Genomic DNA, 21709 nt, shown 5'->3' on the forward strand with positions numbered 1-21709 from the left:
GATATGTCATTTGTTTTATTAATGGTCACAAGAGTAACAATCCTTTTCAGCTGATTGTAAATTATATGCATTAATCAGACGTGTTTTTCTCGGTCGTCGTCTTTGAAGGACGCTAATGCCCTTCGTTCCTATTTGAGTGTTCGTGTGTTACTGAGTTGTCTTTCCTACCACGATGATGCGTTGAATGAATCACGCCTGTTTTGTACTGACTGACCAATGAAAGCTGCACTAGTCACGGCGTATTAAAATATATTAAAATTATTAACGTATTAAAATTATGTAAATTTCAAGTAAATTTTAATTATATATCTCATCCTTTATTCTTTCTTCCATCATTTGAATTTTGTTATATAAAATCGCAAAATAACTTTCTTCGGATGTTTTTTTCCAGATTCCTTAGGGTACACGCAGCGTGATGTACAGTAACTTTGCGTGTATTCAGCTCGTATCGTTACATATATTGACTATATGTAGAGAGTAAAATAATTGCATAATTATACTTCTTGAGTTATTTTTGGTTTTCTTTAATAATTTTTTTTAAAGAATCCCTGCACCCGCATGTAGCAATAATATCACCATTTACTTTCCCTCTAATGTAGAATTCTCACATGGGCATTCAAAGAGTCACAGGAACATTCAAAGAGTTCTCACATGGGCATTCAAATAGTTCTCACAAAGGTTTTCAAAGAGTTCTCACATGGGCATTCATAAAGTTCTCACATGGGCATTAAAAGAGTTCTCACAAGGGTATGCAAAGAGTTCTCACATGGGCATTCAAAGAGATCTCACAAAGGTTTTAAAAGAGTTCTCACAAGGGTATGCAAAGAGTTCTCACGAGGGCATTCAAAGAGTTCTCACGAGGGAATTCAAAGAGTTCACTCATGGGCTTTCACAAGAGAATAGAAAAAAAAGAATACATCACATCGTTATTAAACTGATACCATTAACAAATTCAAGTCACATAATTCTACCAAGTGCAAACGTTGTAAATGAGTTTCGCGTCCTGTCAACTGCGATACAGCTGATGACTCCTCGGTGAAACTATCTATGGTAAAGAGACCTTCTTCAGTTCTAGATCTTGCCGTTGGATGCAGCAATTTTCCGCTTGTTACGCCTGACCTGAAGTGACGTTTTGCTACTTTTCCATGTCAATCCCATCACTTTTTGTGCTCGTTCCTGAATACATAAAAAAAGAACGAAGTGATAGGTCTTGATTGATGTATCAATGTATTCCTGTAATTTAAATATATAAACTTTATTCTTTTATCTCATTTGATGATAAGAATGAGTAGTTAGCAGAGTTCGAAGTTCTTGTTTTATAATTCGTAGACGGTAGTTTTCACACGATGGAGGGTTCTAAACAGCATCAAATAAATTCAGCATCAAATCTTTTCGCCAAAATGAGATACAATCAACTTGAAACCCCTTCATTACGTCAAAATTGTAGATACGAGATTAAAATTTTTAAACATAAATTATATTATAGCATAATTGTGTGCAGTCCTATTTCTATATCTCCCTGACTGACCGATACGTTGGCCTAAGTGTTTAGAACGTCGGCCTCGGATGCGGCAGGTCACGGGTTCGAACCCGGGTCGAGTCATACCAAAGACTTATAAAAATGGTACTAGCAGCTGCCACGCTTGGCGACCAGCATTAAGAGGTTAGTATTAGGACTAGTCGGCCTGGTGTCAGGATAATATGAAAGGTTGGGACATCATGCTACATATTGACGGCATGATGCCCCAGTGCTAGACATCGCAGACTGAATTTTTTTAAAGCTACGTTAAACACACACACACACACACACACACACAGACACAGACACACACACAGACACATACACACAGACAGAGACATAATCTCTCTCTAACACACACACACACACACACACACACACACACACACACACACACACACACACACACACATCTCCCTGATCAACCTTTCGAAGGCACACGCCACCTTGAGCTATTCTGACTGACGACTCTGAATGGCGGTGATGGAGTTCGTTTGAAGACTATTGCAAGTATTGGAGAGTTACCTTAAAGATAAGAAGATCTCATGCAAAATGTGCAAGAATTGTAGAAAGTGTGATAGAATAGAAATACATCATACAGATTTTGTGCCAACTGTCTCGGATAAACACCAGATTTGTAAAATTAAAGAGATATTGAATTCTTCGAAACTTTGCCATCACTCAATTCCCCAGCTAACCTCGTCGTCTACTGTGTTTTCATCGATTTAATTCAGATCTTAAGTTATTCGTATTTTGACGGGATTTTTAAGTGTAAACCAAATATAGCATGCTCTTTCTAAGCATTGAAAGAAAACATATGATAATATTAAAGGATTAATTACTTTATTATTTGAATGCTTGAGCTGTACACGCTGGGCACAATTTTGTTTTAAACATTTTATTTAAAAACCAGCGTATTTGAAAAATTAATCGACTTTGTACATTGATGTAGGAAACGAAAATTGCACCCTTGAAGAAAACGTTGAATTACATGTAATGCCATAAAAGATGAACGAGATATGAGAATACAAATTTGAATATCTTAACAAAACTCAGCTCGCCGGTTACTTAACAAGGAAATAAATACAAATAGTTAATGAAATCTTCACACAAACTATGAAATGATTAGAACACAGCTGTGAGGTTTCCTGGAAGTGCGTCATATACTGGAGATTTCATTGTCTTAGCGATCAGGAATTTGATAAGATTTTGTAATTCTGTGTACCTTGACGTTAATAATGATGTCAAAAACAAATAAGTCAAAGGTCAAAGATAAACATTTAGATGAAAGGCATCCTCCACTGATACTGTAACTACTTGACGCCCTTTTTAATAAAAGGTTACATGAGAACATCCGTGACTTACCAAATACAGAGCTTCTCTGTCTTTGACCATATTTCTTCTCATCAAATACTGTAAAAGATGTGTATATTAGAAAATTTTAGAGATGGTTAGCGAGTCCAAATTTTTGCATAAAAATTCCTTTATGTCTCGATGTTATGGGTCGGTTACATATCGTGATGATACAACACAGTCAAACGCAAAGGTAAATACGAAACCCGTCTATCATATGAAAACGAGACAATTATTGTCTTCTATCAAAACAGCGGAAGGTTATGTTCTTTGGCAATAATATTAACGATAGCAACAGCAGCAACGCCAAGAACAACGGAAAAGTTACAAGACTATTTAAACAGAATATATTGCATGAACTGAAGCAGTTATACCTGCAACACAATAAAGAACATTATAACAGCAATGCCACCACAAAAGTAGTAAGTAAACAAGAAGAAGAAGAAGAACAGCACTTATACCTTAATTAACACCATCAGAAAGAAGTAGGCCTGGAAAGCTCCATATATTATTATGAAGCCCATGAAAGCCCACCAGTCCAGCAGTATTTCAAGGTTCCTGTTATATGCAAACCGGCTTACTACTCCGTGCCAGATCGTAACCAACCAGTTAAATATCATGCTCCCCAGGATGTATTTATCCTGAAGTAGAATATTATCTCGTAAGAAAGATGAAATAAAAGAACATTCTGAATTATTTGTCAAACTATCGTTTAGTGCATCAAATATGTGTGTGTGTGTGTGTGTGTGTGTGTGTGTAATTAAAGCTTTAAAGAATTCTAACTTTTTTCTCTCAATGAAAGCATATATAATTTTGAACATAATATGCCAATTCAAGGAGACTTATTCCAATGAATTCTCCTTCGTTTCATAATTGTGGAAACAATGAATTATATCACAGAGAATGCGGTCAAAGAAAGGGAATCGCATGGTCACTAGATTAAGTTCAATATAGTGGGATTAAAAAATTAAAGCTCTAGTCGATGAGATTAGAGATCTTGCATAGATTCTCAGTGTAAACTATTGTCCGAATCTCGAATGCATTATTAAAGTCAGAGAAAGAATCAAGGGGATTCAGACCGAAGGAACAAGGGTTACAACACAGCCAGGGGATTCAGGCCGAAGGAAAAGGGTTTCAACGCATTCAGGGGATTCGGACCGAAGGAACAAGGGTTACAACGCATCCAGGGCATTCGGACCGAAGGAACAAGGGTTACAACACAGCCAGTGGATTCAGACCGAAGGAACAAGGGTTACAACGAATCCAGGGATTCAGACTGAAGGAGCAAGAGTTACAACACAGCCAAGGGATTCAGACCGAAGGAATAAGGGTTACAACGTATCCAGGGGATTCGGACCGAAGGAACAAGGGTTAGAAAACAGCCAGTGGATTCAGACAGAAGGAACAAGTGTTACAACGCATCCAGGGATTCAGACCGAAGGAATAAGGGTTTCAACACAGCCAGGGGATTCAGACCGAAGGAACAAGGGTTACAACGCATTCAGGGGATTCGGACCGAAGGAACAAGGGTTACAACGCATCCAGGGATTCAGACCGAAGGAACAAGGGTTACCACACAGCCAGGGGATTCAGACCTAAGAAACAAGGGTAACAACACAGCCAGAGGATTCAGACTGAATGAACAAGGGTTACAACACAGCCAAGGGATTCCGACTGAAGGAACAAGGGTTACAACACAGCCAAGGTATTCAGACCGAAGGAACAAGGGCTACAACACAGCCAGGGGATTCAGACCGAAGGAACAAGGGTTACAACACAGCCAAGGGATTCAGACCGAAGGAACAAGGGTTACAACACAGCCAGGGGATTCAGACCGAAGGAACAAGGGCTACAACACAGCCAGGGGATTCAGACCGAAGGAACAAGGGTTACAACGCATCCAGAGATTCAGACTGAAGGTACAAGGGTTACAACACAACCAAGGGATTCAGACCAAAGGAACAAGGGTTACAACACAGCCAGGAGATTCAGACTGAAGGAATAAGGATTACAACACAACAAGGGGATTCAGACCGAAGGAACAAGGATTACAACGCATCCAGGGATTCAGACCGAAGGAACAAGGGTTACAACACAGCCAGGGGATTCAGACCGACGGAACAAGGTTTACAACATAGCCAAACGATTCTGTGAATGTTAGAAAGATTAAAAAAGTACACACACACACATATTTATGATCTCTCTTCTTACAGGAAATATAGAATACAACTTAGAAAATTCAAAAACTATATCAAAATATTTCAATGAAGAAGATGTCGATTCTTGTCAAGATGCTTTCTTGTTCTTTATCTAGATGCCGTGCGCTTAGATCTAATAACTAATGGAAGAACTGAAAGTTGATGTACAGGTACGTCTTGCACGATAATAAACCGGACAAGTCCATGGCTAAAATACGCTCTTTAGAAAGTCATTGGACACTGTGTTATTTATTATAAACAAAGCCTCTGTCAAATATTTTAAAAGTAATCAAGTGAAGTTAGACAGTTTCTCAATCACATTTAACCGGTACGCACTTGGAAATACTCGGCACTCTTGATAGAAAATCGATCAGTTTTAATTCCCCATTGCATGCATGGTTTTAGCTATTACCTTTGGGTAATTAAGAAGTGCTAAGGAAAATATTTCTTACTTTTTATTGAACACACCTTTGCACCTCAAACAATAAACAATAGATGCAGAATTCCGAGTCAATACTATCGGTGCGGTCACAGGTGCTTGTTAGAAATTATATTAAGAGTATCGGTGAATTGATGAAGAGCTGAGAGGATCCAAACCTATAACAATGCAACACATCGGAAGACACGATTTAATATTTAATTTTTAATTCATAGTAGATGTTGTTGTGAACATACCTTGTCGTCAAGGAATATTGCACATTGTATTAGATCAGCGTAAAAGGGTGAAATCCAAGTCTATCCAAACGCTAATTTCAACTTCCGTCCTGGATGTGTCCTGTCGCTTGAAATCGGCTCGTGTCGAGTTTCTTCATTGTGTCACTAGTTGAACGAAGTCCATTGTGATACTTTGAAACTAGATTGCATTTGCGTAATAATCGTGAGGTGAACATAGGACGGGCTAGCTGGGTTTGAAATACTTGGCGTTGAGGAATCGTCTTCAATTGTGTTATATTGAAGTTTTGGACCCACCCACCCCTCAGCATACCATCAATCGACCGATACTTTTCATTTCATTTCTAACCTGCCTCTCATTGGGGTTCTCCATAATAAAGAATAAGTATAACAAAGGCACCGTGTCAGTAAATCGCATAAACTTTGATGCATTCATGCAACTAATTCAACAACAATGCGTATATGTTTCTATATAATAATGAATATTCCAAATACTTCAGTCTTTAGCACGTGAGCGCGTGTATATGTAGCATCACATGCACAACATATAAGGGTCCAACATAAGATTTTATATTCACGATCAGTGATCTCTTACCAGATTGGTCAGGTATGGGATCTTAGGAAGGCTTTGATTGGTCACAAATCTGAAAGTGACACTTGTCAGCGTGATGATGAAAGACAGCTGTAGACGATTCTGCGGAAGGGCGGTATCCACAGCAAATGTAGTGAATGATAGCGTGCTAATCAGCATCTGAAAATAAAATCATATCAGCAGACAAATCTAATTATGTCATGTAAGTTGGACAGACTTGGCAATCACTGCTTGCATGCCAAACACACACACACACACACACACTGAAACAAATATAAGGTGATGCACAATCAATTGGCCACTAGAAAGAATACACAAATCAGCTGAAATCCTGGGTCTTTAGTTGCACATGATCCCGTGTAATCTTGGATGGCGTGATAGTAAATATATAAGGCTAATTAACATAACAAATGGGTCAGGTGATATATGTGGCAATTTCACATGTGTACACTACCAGTCGACACTCGATACAATTTTATTATATTTCGTTTCTCCTATTAAGATATGTGCTAAGTAGAATAAATCAAAGAGGACACCGTTCACCGTTCACCGTTCTGCTTTTTTCCTCCTGATGAAATAGTACACAAGGTAATGTGCTACCTTATACATGCTAGTAAGTATATTTGTAAACTCGATCCAGAGAGAGAGAGAGAGAGGTGGCAAATGTGTTGATTACTGATAGGATATAATTGCCTGATCGGCAGAAAAAAATATTTTAGCCAACATTTTCCATTTTGTCGATATGATTGGTGCAGGCAAAAATACAGCTTATAGTATTTTTCTGTCGTCTTCAGAGTACAAACATATATGCCAGCTTTGACTTCCGACTTTATTTCTAGAAGGATTCAGTTTATATGTGAAAGAGCTATGCATGTACGCAGTACATTTTATTGTGACCTTGTAAAAAGAGTATTCGTAAACATCCGTATCTAGCTAACTCTTTGTCTCCAATATGAATGGTTGTCGCCAACAATAACTAAAACGAATACATTGAAGAAAGAAAAGAAAAAGAAACAGCCGGCTGTTTTGCATGAACAATGCATTGACTATATAATACTGCAATCGTAATGATCTTAAGGTGTTGATGAGACCTTGATGGTATCTAACTAAATGCATCAACATGCAAATATATCTCATATAATATATCTCATATAATATATATATATATATATATATATATATATATATATATATATATATATATATATATATATATATATATATAATATATCTCATTTAATCGAGAACCATCTTGATGAAAACTATAAGTGATTGTAGAATAGTTCTTAAATATTACTACAAAGGTAAATTCGTGTACCAATTTTCGGTTTTAATGTAATTAACCTTTTCAAAGAATCGAAGCCCAAAAGAACCTCTAGACCAAATCATGCTTGGAGTTGTACAGTTGTATCGCGGTTGTATCAAGGTTGATACATCTTCTAGAGCAAAACATGCCTGTAGTGGTACGGTTGTATTAAGGTTGTATCAAGGTCGATACATCTTCTAGAGCAAAGCATGCCTTGGGTGGTGAAGTTGTATCAATGTTTTATCAAGGTATATACACCCTCTAGTGCGAACCATGCCTGGAGTGGTACAGTTATATCAAGGTTGTATCTAGGTTGATACATCCTCTAGAGCGAAACATGCCTGGAGTGGTAAAGTTTCATCATGGTTGATATATCTTCTAGAAAAAAATGCCTAGACTGGTACAGTTCTATCTAGTTTTAGTAGAATATGTTCTAGATTCAGTTTCAAAATGAGGAGAGAGATTAGACCGATATTTTGTTGTATTTGCACAAAGAAAACCCCCAGCGTACTTAAGATGACCAAAGTTTGTATTGACAAGAAGAAAATATTAATTCGTCGTCATCGTGTATGCTCATCTTCAAACGACAAAAGAATGAACCGGATCAAGGAAGGTGTTCGCGCAGGTGTTTTTCAGGTAATAACTCATGCTAAGATATGCTTCCGACAAACACGCAGAAAACAGGTCGTCGAAGTCTCAAGGACAAGATCAAAAACAGTTTGCAAGTGTCTATGCACTTTCATAAAACCATTGCCGCAAGACAATTTTATTCCTAAATACCCGTTCACCATGAACGTTTCGGAACGGCTTAACGACAGAATGGAAACTTGGCTTCAGTTTAACGATCGCCTTATCTCCTCTCAGAAACGCTTTCAACCCTTGTGTGCTGTATTTATTGCGAAAGATGAGAGATATCAATCAGGATTGCGTCCTAAATCCTAAGATCACCTGATCGTCATCGATGATTCCATTACCCATTCGTCATGTGACCATTAGGTCAGTGTATCATTTACGAGATGCAACCATCACTGAAACATTTCTCTCTGTCATTGCTATAAAGTTCTCGACTTTGACAAGGATCCGACTCGTGAACGAAATTTTAATTATATAGTTCTTTCTAAAAATTCGCATATAGTAAAACCCAAGCAATGATTCTGGTTGGACCTATATATCGGAACAATTCATGGTACATAATGCGTCGATTTGAGGAAGTTACTATATTGCTTTGATTCTTTACTTAGGAGTCTGTGTCAGTGTGCTTTATTTAAAAACGCAAAAAGGAACACACAACTCTACAAAATAACCCCACCCCCCCCCAAAAAAAATTCATGGACACGAGTACAGTCTAAGAACAACTCACGAAAGAATTATTTGCCATACGGACGGCTGTGCCATTTTGCAAGGAAACTTTCGACGAACACCTGACAGACTCCGAACTCAGAAGACGAGAATAATGGCGCCACCAACTCAGCAGATGTCGGAAAAATCTCCAGACTCAGATGAGGATGATAATGGAAGCACCAACTCAGAAATACTCTCCTGTGTATTTATTATGGATATGTGTGTATGCTTACCAATGAAAATCATGACATGGAATCTTCTTTCCATACATGCGTGTTTGCATATGTTCTGGCGAATAGTCATACAAAACGGAAGACCAGAGCAAGCCTCACTCAGGAATTATTCACCCAGCTTTCTTCTACTACCAAGAGGAATAAATTTGATCAGCTTTTAAATAACAATTAGATAATTTCAACTCGGCAAACAAGCGAAGAACCACGTTATCGATGACTCTTTGTTCTGTATACCCGTGATGAGATTTTTCCCCCTTGTGACAATAAATGAAGTGAACAGTCTTTTATTCAACGTGACATATGGAAACCGTTCTTGTTCGTATGGGTCAATTTGGATTTTCCAGTTTTGTCTTTAATTAGAGATTCCATGAGGAGAGTGCATTTTTCTTGGTAATATGCCACTGTAGTGACAATTTTGATGCATTTTATTTGAACTTGCACGTAGACATTCTTGTCGACAAACACTTTTGGAAGACTCATGCTGGCTTCGTGTTGGGGACAAATGGTTCATGTGAACTGAACATGCCATGCCAGATCTGCACACAGAGTCTTAGTATATGAATTTATTCGGTTTTCTTTCCTCCAGTCTCTTTACGGGACTCTCTTGCTTTTCTCTGATGACAATAGATGCATCACTCGTATCAAAGAAATTAACGTACATCCACTGCGAGGTCGAGGAACAAAACTGATTTAGGTTTGCGTGTATTGATATGTATATGAATTATAATCTAATCATGCGAATGTATTCAAAACTTTTGAACTATTCCATGCTCTTCGTAGGCCAGGTAACCAGTGTGTGAGTCGTACTCTACTATAAAACCTAACATTATCGCTGCATCCTAGGTACACAAAAGTCTACCATTCCAGCAGCTGATCTTGGTCCTGATACGATAAGTGAACACTTATCTTTCAACCTGAATTGGCCTGTCTTAAATTCTGAATAACAAAGCAAAGCAGTGAAAATACATGATTGTTCATTTCAAGTGCTTTCTGCGAAGGCGGAGCCAATTGCTATGGTGCTATCGTTTCACACCATACAGACAGAAATAATTTGCGTTTTGTTTGATTCCAGATGGTGTCATATCTACTCGATGTCTTTTCTTGTTCGATCAGAAAAGGAGACACAGTTTGGTCGCTGTAATGTCTTATAACCTCTACATCATAGTAATTATATGGTTCATGTATTATTTTAGGAATAAAATGTGAATCTCAGAGACTTGTTCTAATGGATGGATCTGTTTACTGGATTTGTTTTCGTCTAATGGATGTTACTGAGAGAAAGAACGTACCTGTTGAAACAGCCTTTGCATGGTGGAGACAGTGGAGCGTAGGTCGAAAACACGATCAAAACTTCTGACAGATGAGTCAGTAAGTTTCAAAGACAACTAAATTGCAACCTAAGCTAATTGATACTCGTGACAGCAGCAGCCTCTAGCCCCATTTTGTTTCATATACAGGACACTGAACTAGCTTAAAATCAGGTCAGTCAGTGTTAGCCCCCATAGCGAGGCCTTTGACATTAACCCAAAAGCTCATGTATTGGTGACTGACCCCCATAAAAATATAAAAACTCGAATTAATAACAATAATAATAACAAATAGTATGTATGTATGTCTGTATGTACGTGTGTGTGTGTGTGTGTGTGTGTGTGTGTAAAAAAAAAGCGGAGACCTACATACATGGTCATCCTAACCCTAAATGATTAGAACAGAACCGTTAATTTCAGTTTTGACAATCTGACCATTTTGTGTTAAATTGCGAGCAAAACCACCCAGGCAAACACAATAAACGGTAAATAAACATTTTTTTTTTCAAACTGAGCGTGATGTACCATGATAACAAGGATATTCCAAATGAAGAATCCAGCGCGTCGCTCGGCTACAGTGCGCATGATCAGACCTGGATTCCGAAATTTTGCATCTGTATAATCTTTCGACACTTCTCGCTTTTCCGAGTCCACGAAGTCGTGCAATTGCCATTCCTGCTCGTCAACAAAACACTGCACGTTAACGATGCTCACTTCGTAGTCGTCTTCCACAAGTTCTGCCGCCGTCTCAGCATGCTCAGTACAAACTATGATAGACAGGTCCTGCAATGGAATGTAAACCAGAAAGACCTGTTACATCCATGGTAGCCTGAGACTTGGACATCGCCCAACAAGAGAAAACTGCTCTGCATTTCTCTTGCTAAAGCAAATGTGTGCATGGTCATCCAACCCTAGGAAATACACAATGTGTAGCAACATAAAACGAAATATCGACCATGAAAAGCCACATTCAGTTCAGTACATACATAAGCCGAAGGAATCGAAAAAAAAATTAAACAGTTCCGTTAATTTTATATCATGTAAAGTTTATTTTGTCCGTTACATCAAGGCCACTCATAAAACACAAGATTTAGACAATACTCCATACAGAAATATTATCTTTAGAGACATACAATTAAGTGAGACGTTCTCTGAGTTATTCCTTTGAAGCAAGCAATTGCTGAAGCTAGAACTTTGAAGAACATCTCACAACCCAGCACTAATGTTTACTAAGGAAACAATTAGTTCAAATCAAAACGACAGTTGTTATCTCACTTCATACTATCTTAAACAATTAGTACAAATTTAAGTGACAGTTGATACAGTTATCTCACTGTATACTAAGGAAAACAATCGGTAAAATTAAAATGACAGTTGATACATGCACTGATGTTATCGCACGAGAATTAATCTTCTTCAGTTTTCTTTTTTCTTTCGAAACTTGTGTTAGTTTAGTCTTCTGGTGGGTAATTACCAAACTTTGTCTTAACTTAGACTTCTAGTGAATAATTATCAAACTTTGTATAAGCTTAGACTTCTGGTGATTAATTGTCAATCCTTGTATTGGTTTAGACTTCTAGTGAGTACCAAACTTTGTATTAGCTTAAACGTCTAGTGTATAATTACCATACCATGTCTTAAATTAGACTTCTAGTGAGTAATTACCAAACTTTGTATTGGCTTAGACTTCTAGTGAGTAATTAACTAACCTTGTAATTAGCTTAGAATTCTAGTGAGTAATTAGCAAAAGTAATAGACAATCCAAATAAGACGTCGTTTTGTGCTAAGTGCTTGATTTAACTGATGGGACGACTTCAAATGTTTGCTTTTAGCCAATTGTTTTCTGAACAAGAAAACTAAAATTGACCTGCACCGTATCAATTTTGTCAAGAACATAAACCTTTCTTCTTTAAAACTGGTTGTTTAATGAATGTATTCAGGGAGAGAGTGATTATTTACATCCCTACACATGAGTGTCTGTGTGTTTGTACGTGTGTGAAATATTATAGTCCGAGAGTATTGACGTATTAGTGATAGAACAAATCTATTGTCTCCTCGAATTTGTTTAAATAACTGATCTGTGTTCAGGATTATTTAATTCTTTGTGTGTATCGTGGCTGTTGGAGGGTCTTACTTTTTGGGTCAATGTGACCGGAACACGCTCAAAGTTGTTTGTTACTTATAGGGAAAGAAAACAATAAAAGCCAAGGGTCTCCGGTTGTCAGTACGCGAAAACCCACATTTTTACAGCTTCAGCATCTTAAAACTTCGCAATTACAGTCAATTGTTTCCGAACTGTGGTATGTTTTCACAGTATTTGTTTTAATTTAGTGACAGAAAAATGTCACTGAAAAATAAATTCTGTCTGCAGTTTGAAAATGTTTCAATGTTTGCTCCAACAATGACCTGCATAATTTGTCCATTTTTCTTGTCAACAAATGTTATTCTTGCATCATTTGGAAGTGAACCGTTCTTTTTTCTCTTACATGATACTTGTTACATGAGAACTCGGAATATTAAACAAAACTGCATGCTGTAACGCCAAACTGACCGATATACTGCAAACGGCAAAGGAGAAAAATTATTGTGTACGTACCTGAAAGTCAAATGGGAAATCCTGTAATTCCATTCTCTCTCCAAACGTCCCACTTATTCGCCTCTTTTCTACTATATAGGCCTCCCCCGTAGGTCCTTGTCCCAATTCCGTCCATGTTGATTGCTGCGATTCACCAATTAGATTAGAAACGTGTATTTTGGGGTTCCAGTATTTCTTGAAATCAACAGGGGAGTTGCTCTGCAGAATATAGTAGTAGCAGTCGTAGCAGCAGCAGTAGTAGTAGCAACAGCATTAGTAGTAGCAGTAGTAGTTACAGGATGGTGGTGATGGAAATAGTGTGAAGAGTGCATTTGGAAAGGAGTACGTTATCTCTTGTATGTCATCATTGTTCGTGTAAATGATGATGATGACAAGAATAACAATATTATTATTATTATTATTATTATTATTATTATTATTATTATTTGTATTATTATTAACAATATTACTATCATTATCATTATTATTATTATTATTATTATCATCATCATCAGCATCATTATTATTATTATTAGTACTGTTGTTGTTGTTTTTGGTGTTGTAAGAAACAAAACTGATGCTTCACGACTGTTTTAAAAGTTAATGACTTGTGACTAGTTTTAAGTATATTCTAACAAGTGAGAGAGAGAGAGAGAGAGAGAGAGAGAGAGAGAGTACTTTTACGCCATCTAGAGCAGGTTCTCTCCATCGTGCTCTAAGGCAAATGTCAGCAATGAACTGTTCCTTGACCGTATCCACCTCTCCCACCTTTAGATATACAGCTTTCAGCAAGACTGTTTTCTGGAAGAAACGTTTAATATACTCTAGTTTTCTTTTCAAGACGTAAAAAGCCAACTAATGTTACATCTTACTCAATTTAGTCCCTACTTTACCTTCTCTTTTTCAGATCCATGTATTGTAATACTTTCCTTCCTGTTTGCCATCATTCCTTTTACACCCAAGACATCACCCTTTCCTACCTAATCCTCCTTTAGGAATCGACCATGCTTCAATATATTACAACAGTTTTATCTGTCCAGAGTCTCAAGATTTCTATATAATATTGGTTAGTGCTGATTCCAAACAGTAGACCCAATATCCCATAGCGAGCATTGAATTTTTAACTATTAAAGTCACTATGTAAACAGTGATCCTAACTGAAAAGATTCATTGTGTCAAGAACGACACGAATATGACCAGACCGCTAATTGATTTACCATGCTTCTATTGTTTGGAGAACGTTAAAATACATCGATCCAGAATAACACATTAAAAATATGACCCAGAAAGTTCATCGTAAATCTATAAAACCAGCACGCATATCCTCTATAACGGATGATTAATAAACCTTATTGAGAACCTGCTAAAAATTCCTTTATATTGAAGTTTTGTCTTTACATAGTCGGGTTCATTGTTTGGAAATACAGGTCATGAACTTTAAATAATTCTTATCAAATGTAGACACTTAACAGTTCTATTTCAGATGTTTCCGTTCCATCGCGCGATTAACGCGTGGACAGACTGTATTAAAGCAGTCCGATGTATACAGCAGTATTTTTTTTCCTGGTGGTACACTCCATGGTACATTTTCACTGTACCGTACTTCGGTAGTTTTCGTCAGTAAGGAAAGTACGGAAATTTCCACGTAATTGTTTTTACTACTAAAATGATATTACTAGTATGTTTTAAGTATTCATGACAATTTATATTTTACAAAATAGTTGTATTGGTTACAAATTAAGGTTGAATATTACAATGCAATTATATTTATGATCCCTTAACCACATGTTTGACACATGTCACGTATGCCGACGTAGAGACAAAATGGAATGTTTCGAAAGATATTCGGATCAAATACAATATTTGGCAAAGTTTAAAAAAATAAGATGTTATTTTTATTTATATGTTATCGTGTTAAGTTATATGTTATCGTGTTAAGTTATATGTTATCGTGTTAAGTTATATGTTATCGTGTTAATTGTTATCGTGTTAAGTGCATGCATCACAGTGTAAGAACGCAAATCATCTTAAGAGGTGAGGGCAGTTTTTTTCTGTTTGAATGTTATGTCCAGTAAATATTTTCTCGTTTGTTGAGTAAGTGTGTTTTATGTTTACCAGCCTTCTCTGATAAAAATCTTGCCCGGATGTTGGCATCCAACTCAAAGTTTCCCTCCCTGTTATTATATTTTGTACATTTCCATTTTTGTCAACAAGCACTCTAATGGCAGCACAATGTTTTTCACAGGTATCAAGTCTAGGTTAAGCTCAATCATCCCACTTTCGATACAGTGTTTAGATTACCACTGCGATTTATTTTGGGGTGAGAATTTTATTTTGTTTTATCTGAAGATAATTGTTTTTTTTTCAAATAATATAATTCATATAATATGGTGTTATTTCGTTTTAAACTAGGGCTATTGACATACTTAGTTTGTCTTGAAAAACGTCAGATCCCTAAAACATTTAGTTGTTGGTCCCTAACATTATTCTGGTATACCGTGGTACATATAGCTATGTTCAACATATAGCTATGTTCAAACATACCGCAGTATACTGAGGTACAACATTTGTCGTGGTACCTAGCTGTAGTAGGAAGTGGCGTATTGCCAAAAGGGTAGAACTATTATTGATATAATTTTTAATTGTTGCCCTGTCTTGCCGTTTAACACGCTTATAGCGTTCTTTGATGTCGGTATTAATCATTTCCAGCCTGAATTAGATGAATTGTTTGATTTGATTAGGTATCACTTCATGCATGTTGTCCTTCTATATGTTTCAAAGACTAAAGAAGAAGACATTTTCTTAATATAATGTCACCATATCAAAAGTAAAGTTAAAGCTTCAGGATTTTAAGATTTCTTGATAATTTTGTTAGACCTAATTGTCGCCGTTAGTTACCAAACAGTTTGATAGTAGAAAAGTTATATTTCTAGCGGAGCATGTTCGATTTGATTCACAACAAGAGAAAAAAATCATAGACTTATTTCATTATTAGAGATGAACCGGTGAACTACATACTATGAACGTTTTCATACAACCCCTGGTTTATATACAACCATATTGGTTTCTCGAAATAGAATCATCTATATCACTATTACAATGCAGTGGAATGTTTGAGTTGTGAAGCTGTTGTGTTGCTAAAGTTCTGGTGAGCTTTCGACATCCGGTAACGTTTACTAAAATGTTAGATGCCATTTAGATTAGCTGGAAAAGTTGTTAAATAACATAGTTTTCTTAAAGATATAAAACAAGGTGTGAACGTTGCCAGCGAATTTGCTGCTAAACGGAAGTTAAACCAGGCACCGTGCAACGAGTATTTCTCAGGCATGATTTATTAATGACTATCACTGTGATTTTTTTTTTTGATTTTTTTTTTTTTTTTTTTTGGGGGGGGGGGGGGACCAGAAGCTGTTGAGTTGTACTATTTTTCAAGGAGAAAAGGTTAGAGGTGACAGTTTCATGCAATTATCAAAATCAAATTGGAAATTGTTTTTATCTATTTAATAAATTTTTATTCTCACACATTAAATTCCTATATATTTAAGATTTCGTCTGTATCAGCAGCATGTCGGATGTTACCAGAAGTATGATAACAACCGAATAACTCCGAGATCTATTGAAGGTTATCCTTCCTGTACACGTACTTCCGTTCTATATTGACCAATGCATCACGAGATCTCGAACAATATTGTAACGCATTAGCGATCAGTATGCATCAGTAATAAATAGTGGTGTAGTCTACAAATTTATGTTAAGTCTGAACCAATCTGATAGGAGTGAAATCGGTTGTGTTGTATATAAAAAAAGTAAATTCTATTCACTCAATGATTCACGCACGCGTATTTAAGTTTTCATTTTGAATTCTGTGAAATAAAATATTTCTTGAAGTTTACGAAACGTGATGGCTTTTTTCTCTTTTCTGTTACTTAGTTTCAGATCATAATTCTGTAACAATATCTTATTTTTTAAATTTTAAATTATGTTTATTTGCTCCTTGCAGGACTAGATTATCTCTAAGTGAAAATGGGCAAAATTAACTTCTTTCCCTACACAGATTCATGTTTGGTGATCTATACATAAAACCAATCTGTTATGTCCAGAGTTTGGTCTTTGGTGGTCGTTAATGCATGCAAAACCGTTGTTTGCATAAATAAGCTTCCCCTTTATATATATAATAGCGCATCAAACTAATGATTTAGCTATATTTACGTTCTAAAATTAAACGCCTGTCATACGTATCAGTCAATACACACGTCATGTTTCTAAAGTTTTAGTCAATGAGAACATGCCACAGAATATTCATACATACATCGACATAATCACATATCACCAGACAGATTTAGAAGCAAACATGACAAACCATTGTACAGCAAGCCTGAGAAACGGTCCTATCCTTTCAGGATTTACCAATGTCTTTTGCATGGAACATTGGACAAATAAAATTGCATTTTCAAACACAAATGCGTACGCAAAATATATATTTAAATGCTGTTGTATTATTGAAACCATAACATAATTTAATAATGAGCCAATGCCTTACACTTTGAAATATTTACATTTTGGCAAAACGATTTCTGAAGAAAATTCGTTTGCGTTTAACTTACCTGTACGCAACCTATTTATCTGCCTTGACAATCAAACGTAATAGGTTATGTCCATGAAGTGGATGGATGACTACCAAAAATTATGTCCCGGATAATATTTGCTGTTAAGTGAACATATAGTTCTTGTAAAAGTAAGTGTGAGATGATATGTTTATATGTTTCATCATTTAACGGCTCATCATGGAAATACTGGCTTAATGGTGACAATTTAAAGCAAAGCTCCAAACATATATCAACCGGGGATCTCTGAAAGGTAAACCATTCAAATGTAAATATAATGAGGGAAGTACGTTTGTAGCATGCTTTATAAGAATAAAAATGAGTTGCTTTACATGATATTATTCGTGCAAAATGAGTTGATATGCATGTATATATTTCTGTAAAATGAGTTGATATGCATGTATCTATTTGTGTAAGATGTGTGGATATGCATGTATCTATTTGTGTAAGATGAGTGGATATGCATGTATTTATTTGTGTAAGATGATTTGATATGCATGTATCTATTTGTGTAAGATGAATTGATATGCAGCTATCTATTTGTGTAAAATGAGTTGATATGCATGTATCTATTTGTGTAAGATGAGTTTATATGCAGGTATCTATTTGTGTACAATGAGTTGATATGCATGTATCTATTTGTGTAAGATGAATTGATATGCATGTATCTATTTGTGTAAGATGAATTGACATGCATGTATCTATTTCTGTAAGATGAATTGATATGCATGTATCTATTTGTGTAAAATGAATTGATATGCATGTATCTATTTGTGTAAAATGAATTGATATGCATATGTCTATTTGTGTAAAGTGAGTTGATCTGCATGTATCTATTTGTGTAAGATGAGTTGATATTATAGGTATCTATTTGTGTAAGATGAATTGATATGCATGTATCTATTTGTGAGCAGCAGGGAAGTCGAACAGACCTTTTTTTCCAGACCAAAAAAAACTTTCTACGTGAACTTTTCTCGTAGAAGCCTTTATTTTCATTTTTACGGCCTTCTACGAGGGTCAATTTTCGCATATAACAGACCATATGCATCAGGTGGGTATACCAAGTGTGTCATAAAAACATGATGCCCCTGGCAAATTTTTTAAGGAAATGGATTATAATTTTGTTCGATTTTTTGTGTTGCAGGTATTCGCTGTCATTTCACGAATAAATTTGATCAAGACCGACTCGATATCGACCACGCGGATCATGTAAATTTATCGTAATAAAACCGTGCGGCGTTGACTGAGCGCGACTAAACAAATTTTTAAATTTATTTATATCCATGTCGCCGTTGCACCAAGTTTGATGGATATTTCTCAACGTGTGCGTATCTACGCCATTAAACACGGACAAAATATTACAATTATCCCTAATTACCTTGGGAATCTGCGTATATCTCTGTGTCACGTAAATCACATCGGTATTCTTGTGTCTGCCACGCGAAAATATTCTCGCCGGGTTCGTTTGTTTATCGAGCATCACATCGTCGTAAACGACAAGATTATTAACATCACCGTCAAGATTCTCCACGGAGGGAGCTTCATTAATATCTGTGATAAATTCGATCACGCCCTCACCGATATTGTCACTAAAATCTTTTAGAACCTGATAACATCGCTGATCATCGACGGATGGTGCTACTAGATACAATTTTTCCCATTTTAACCATCTCATTATCAAATTCAACAATAACTGTGTTTTTCCTGACCATGATGGGCCGATTATTATCATCTTAATCGAATTTGGTAATGCCGCGTGATGCTTCACCTTCTCGCGTCTTTTCGTGGCTGAAAAATCAATTACATTCATGTTATAAAATATTATGGATCTATATTGCGTTAGGTGTCGTACTCACACAGCTACAAAAAATCCAACGGAAATCATCACACGCAATAACAGAAATGCTATCGCAGGGTAATGTGAAATTTGTAACACGCGCAAATTCAAATTTGTCAAAAAAAAGTAAAAGCGGAGGAGATATCGCAGCCTCCTTAAAAAATTTACCTGGTTTTCCTTGGGCAAAATATCCCGGAGAAAAACATTTACCTGGGTATAATTACTGCGGACCTGGAACGAGACTCGATATTAGACTCGATAAAAATAATAAACCGAAACAAGGTGAAGATCCAATAAACGCTATTGATCAAGCTTTTTATCTTCACGATCTCGCATATTACAGTGGGGATCTACAACAAAGGCATCTCGCTGATGTAAAATTAATTCACGCGTTAAATGCAATTCCTAACAAGACTCTCAAAGAGAAATTAGCAACGTTATTAATCAAAGGCGCGATAAAAAGCAAATTAGCATTCGGCGCGGGTAAATAATATGGAAGAGATATATTATTCTCCACGGGGATTTTGGCGAGGAAAATCGGCGATTACAAACTTGCTACATCCGCTAAAGTAAAAAGATCCGTGGCTGCATCGTGGTTATCAAAACAGGCAATTTGGCAAATATATATTCCTCCGCCTAAAAAAATACCATACGCGAGTTTTACGGTCAGTGTTCCCAATGAGGTACATCAGGCGGACTTGATGTTTCTTCCTCACGATACCGTTAACGGGGTTACCTACAAATACGTTTTAACCGTCGTTGATATCGCTAGCAGGTACAAGGAAGCTGCGCCATTATCGAATAAAAACATCTACAGAGATAGCTAACACATTTAACGATATTTATTCACGATCTCCATTAACATGGCCGAAACTTCTCCAGATTGATCCAGGAAGGGAATTCCTCGGTGCGGTTACCTCGTTGATGAAGAAAAACAACGTAAAAATCCGACGCGGTCACGTGGGGGTTCATCGCGATCAAGCTATCGTTGAGAGATTTAACAAAACGCTCGCAGAACGGTTATTCGGATATCAATACGCGCGTGAATTTATTCAAGATAAGCGATCCCACAATTGGGTATTAAGATTACCTCAGGTAATTAACGCGCTAAATAACGAACCAACTCGAGCAATATCGATGAAGCCGGCAATTGCTATCACAAAATCCAATATACCAATAAAACGAGATTCTACGATGCAACCTGTATTAGGTAATATCACCGTTAGGTATTTGTATAAGGAAGGTGAAGCTGAGGGAGGAAGAAAAAGAGCAACCGATCCAATCTGGAGCGTTATTACGCACAAAATATCCGCCGTAACAAGATCGTCAGGAAGACCGGCAATCTATATACTAGATTCGCTAGCTCCACAACTAGGATTCACCAGAGAAGAATTGCAGGTAATTCCCGAGGATACTCAATTACCACCAGCGTCATTAAGATAATTTTCTAGACGAATTCGACCTAATTGGGATAATTTTCTGACTCTCGATACGGCCAAGTAAACCAAATTTGACCAAGTGATCCTATCATCGACGATCCAAACTTTACCATCGACGGTTAATCTCTGAGACGAGTGTATCGTTGTTGTGTAACCTAATTTCCTCGGTGATTTTTCTGCGTTTAGCGCATCATCAACAAGATTAATATCAACGAAAATAATATCGTTCAAAACTAAATTTTTTTTCTCTCCATTTGGCAAAGTAACATCGATATTTTGTCGTCGAGTATCAGCAGGTCTATAACACAGCGGAACCTGCAACGTTGGAAATTTCTCACAATGTAGCTTAAATAATTTTTCCTGAATAATATCACGAACAATTTTCCTACTAGCGACGATTAAATGATCGGGGCGCCATAAATTTAGGAAATCGCTCATCGGTGTTTCGTCGATTATTTTTCTCATTACATCGCATTGGACCTTATCTGGCTGTAATCGAATTAATTTTTTAGACTCGATTAACAATTTATCGGTCGATCTATAATCGACATCGATTTCTTCGTAATAATCAACAAAATTCTTAAGCCACTCATGAGGCGATTCGCCATCAATCGGATTAGGTTGGCCATGATCGCCATACATTATCACGGCGGTATTTTTCTCCGATAACCAAGCCAGAAACGATTTTAATATACCTAAATTTACCGTACAAATCTCATCGAAAATTATAACC

General features: G+C 36.6%; 1 protein-coding gene across 1 annotated transcript in view; it reads right to left on the reverse strand.

Moving 5' to 3' along the window:
* Positions 1-521: 521 nt before the first annotated feature.
* Positions 522-21709, reverse strand: part of LOC149792932 (uncharacterized) — a 32162-nt gene continuing 10974 nt past the window's right edge. Inside the window, exons 3-9 of the mRNA XM_089968922.1 lie at positions 13775-13897; positions 13118-13315; positions 11047-11304; positions 6338-6493; positions 3334-3513; positions 2885-2932; positions 522-1176 (exon numbers count right to left, since the gene is read on the reverse strand). Of these exons, the coding sequence (XP_089825048.1) occupies positions 1072-1176; positions 2885-2932; positions 3334-3513; positions 6338-6493; positions 11047-11304; positions 13118-13315; positions 13775-13897 (1068 nt within the window). The 3' untranslated portion in view covers positions 522-1071. The remainder of the gene's footprint in view (positions 1177-2884; positions 2933-3333; positions 3514-6337; positions 6494-11046; positions 11305-13117; positions 13316-13774; positions 13898-21709) is intronic.

The sequence above is a fragment of the Sinohyriopsis cumingii genome, chromosome 8 (genome assembly GCF_028554795.1).
Source record: "Sinohyriopsis cumingii isolate HCF-2022 chromosome 8, ASM2855479v2, whole genome shotgun sequence".
Taxonomy (NCBI): Eukaryota; Metazoa; Mollusca; class Bivalvia; order Unionida; family Unionidae; genus Sinohyriopsis; species Sinohyriopsis cumingii.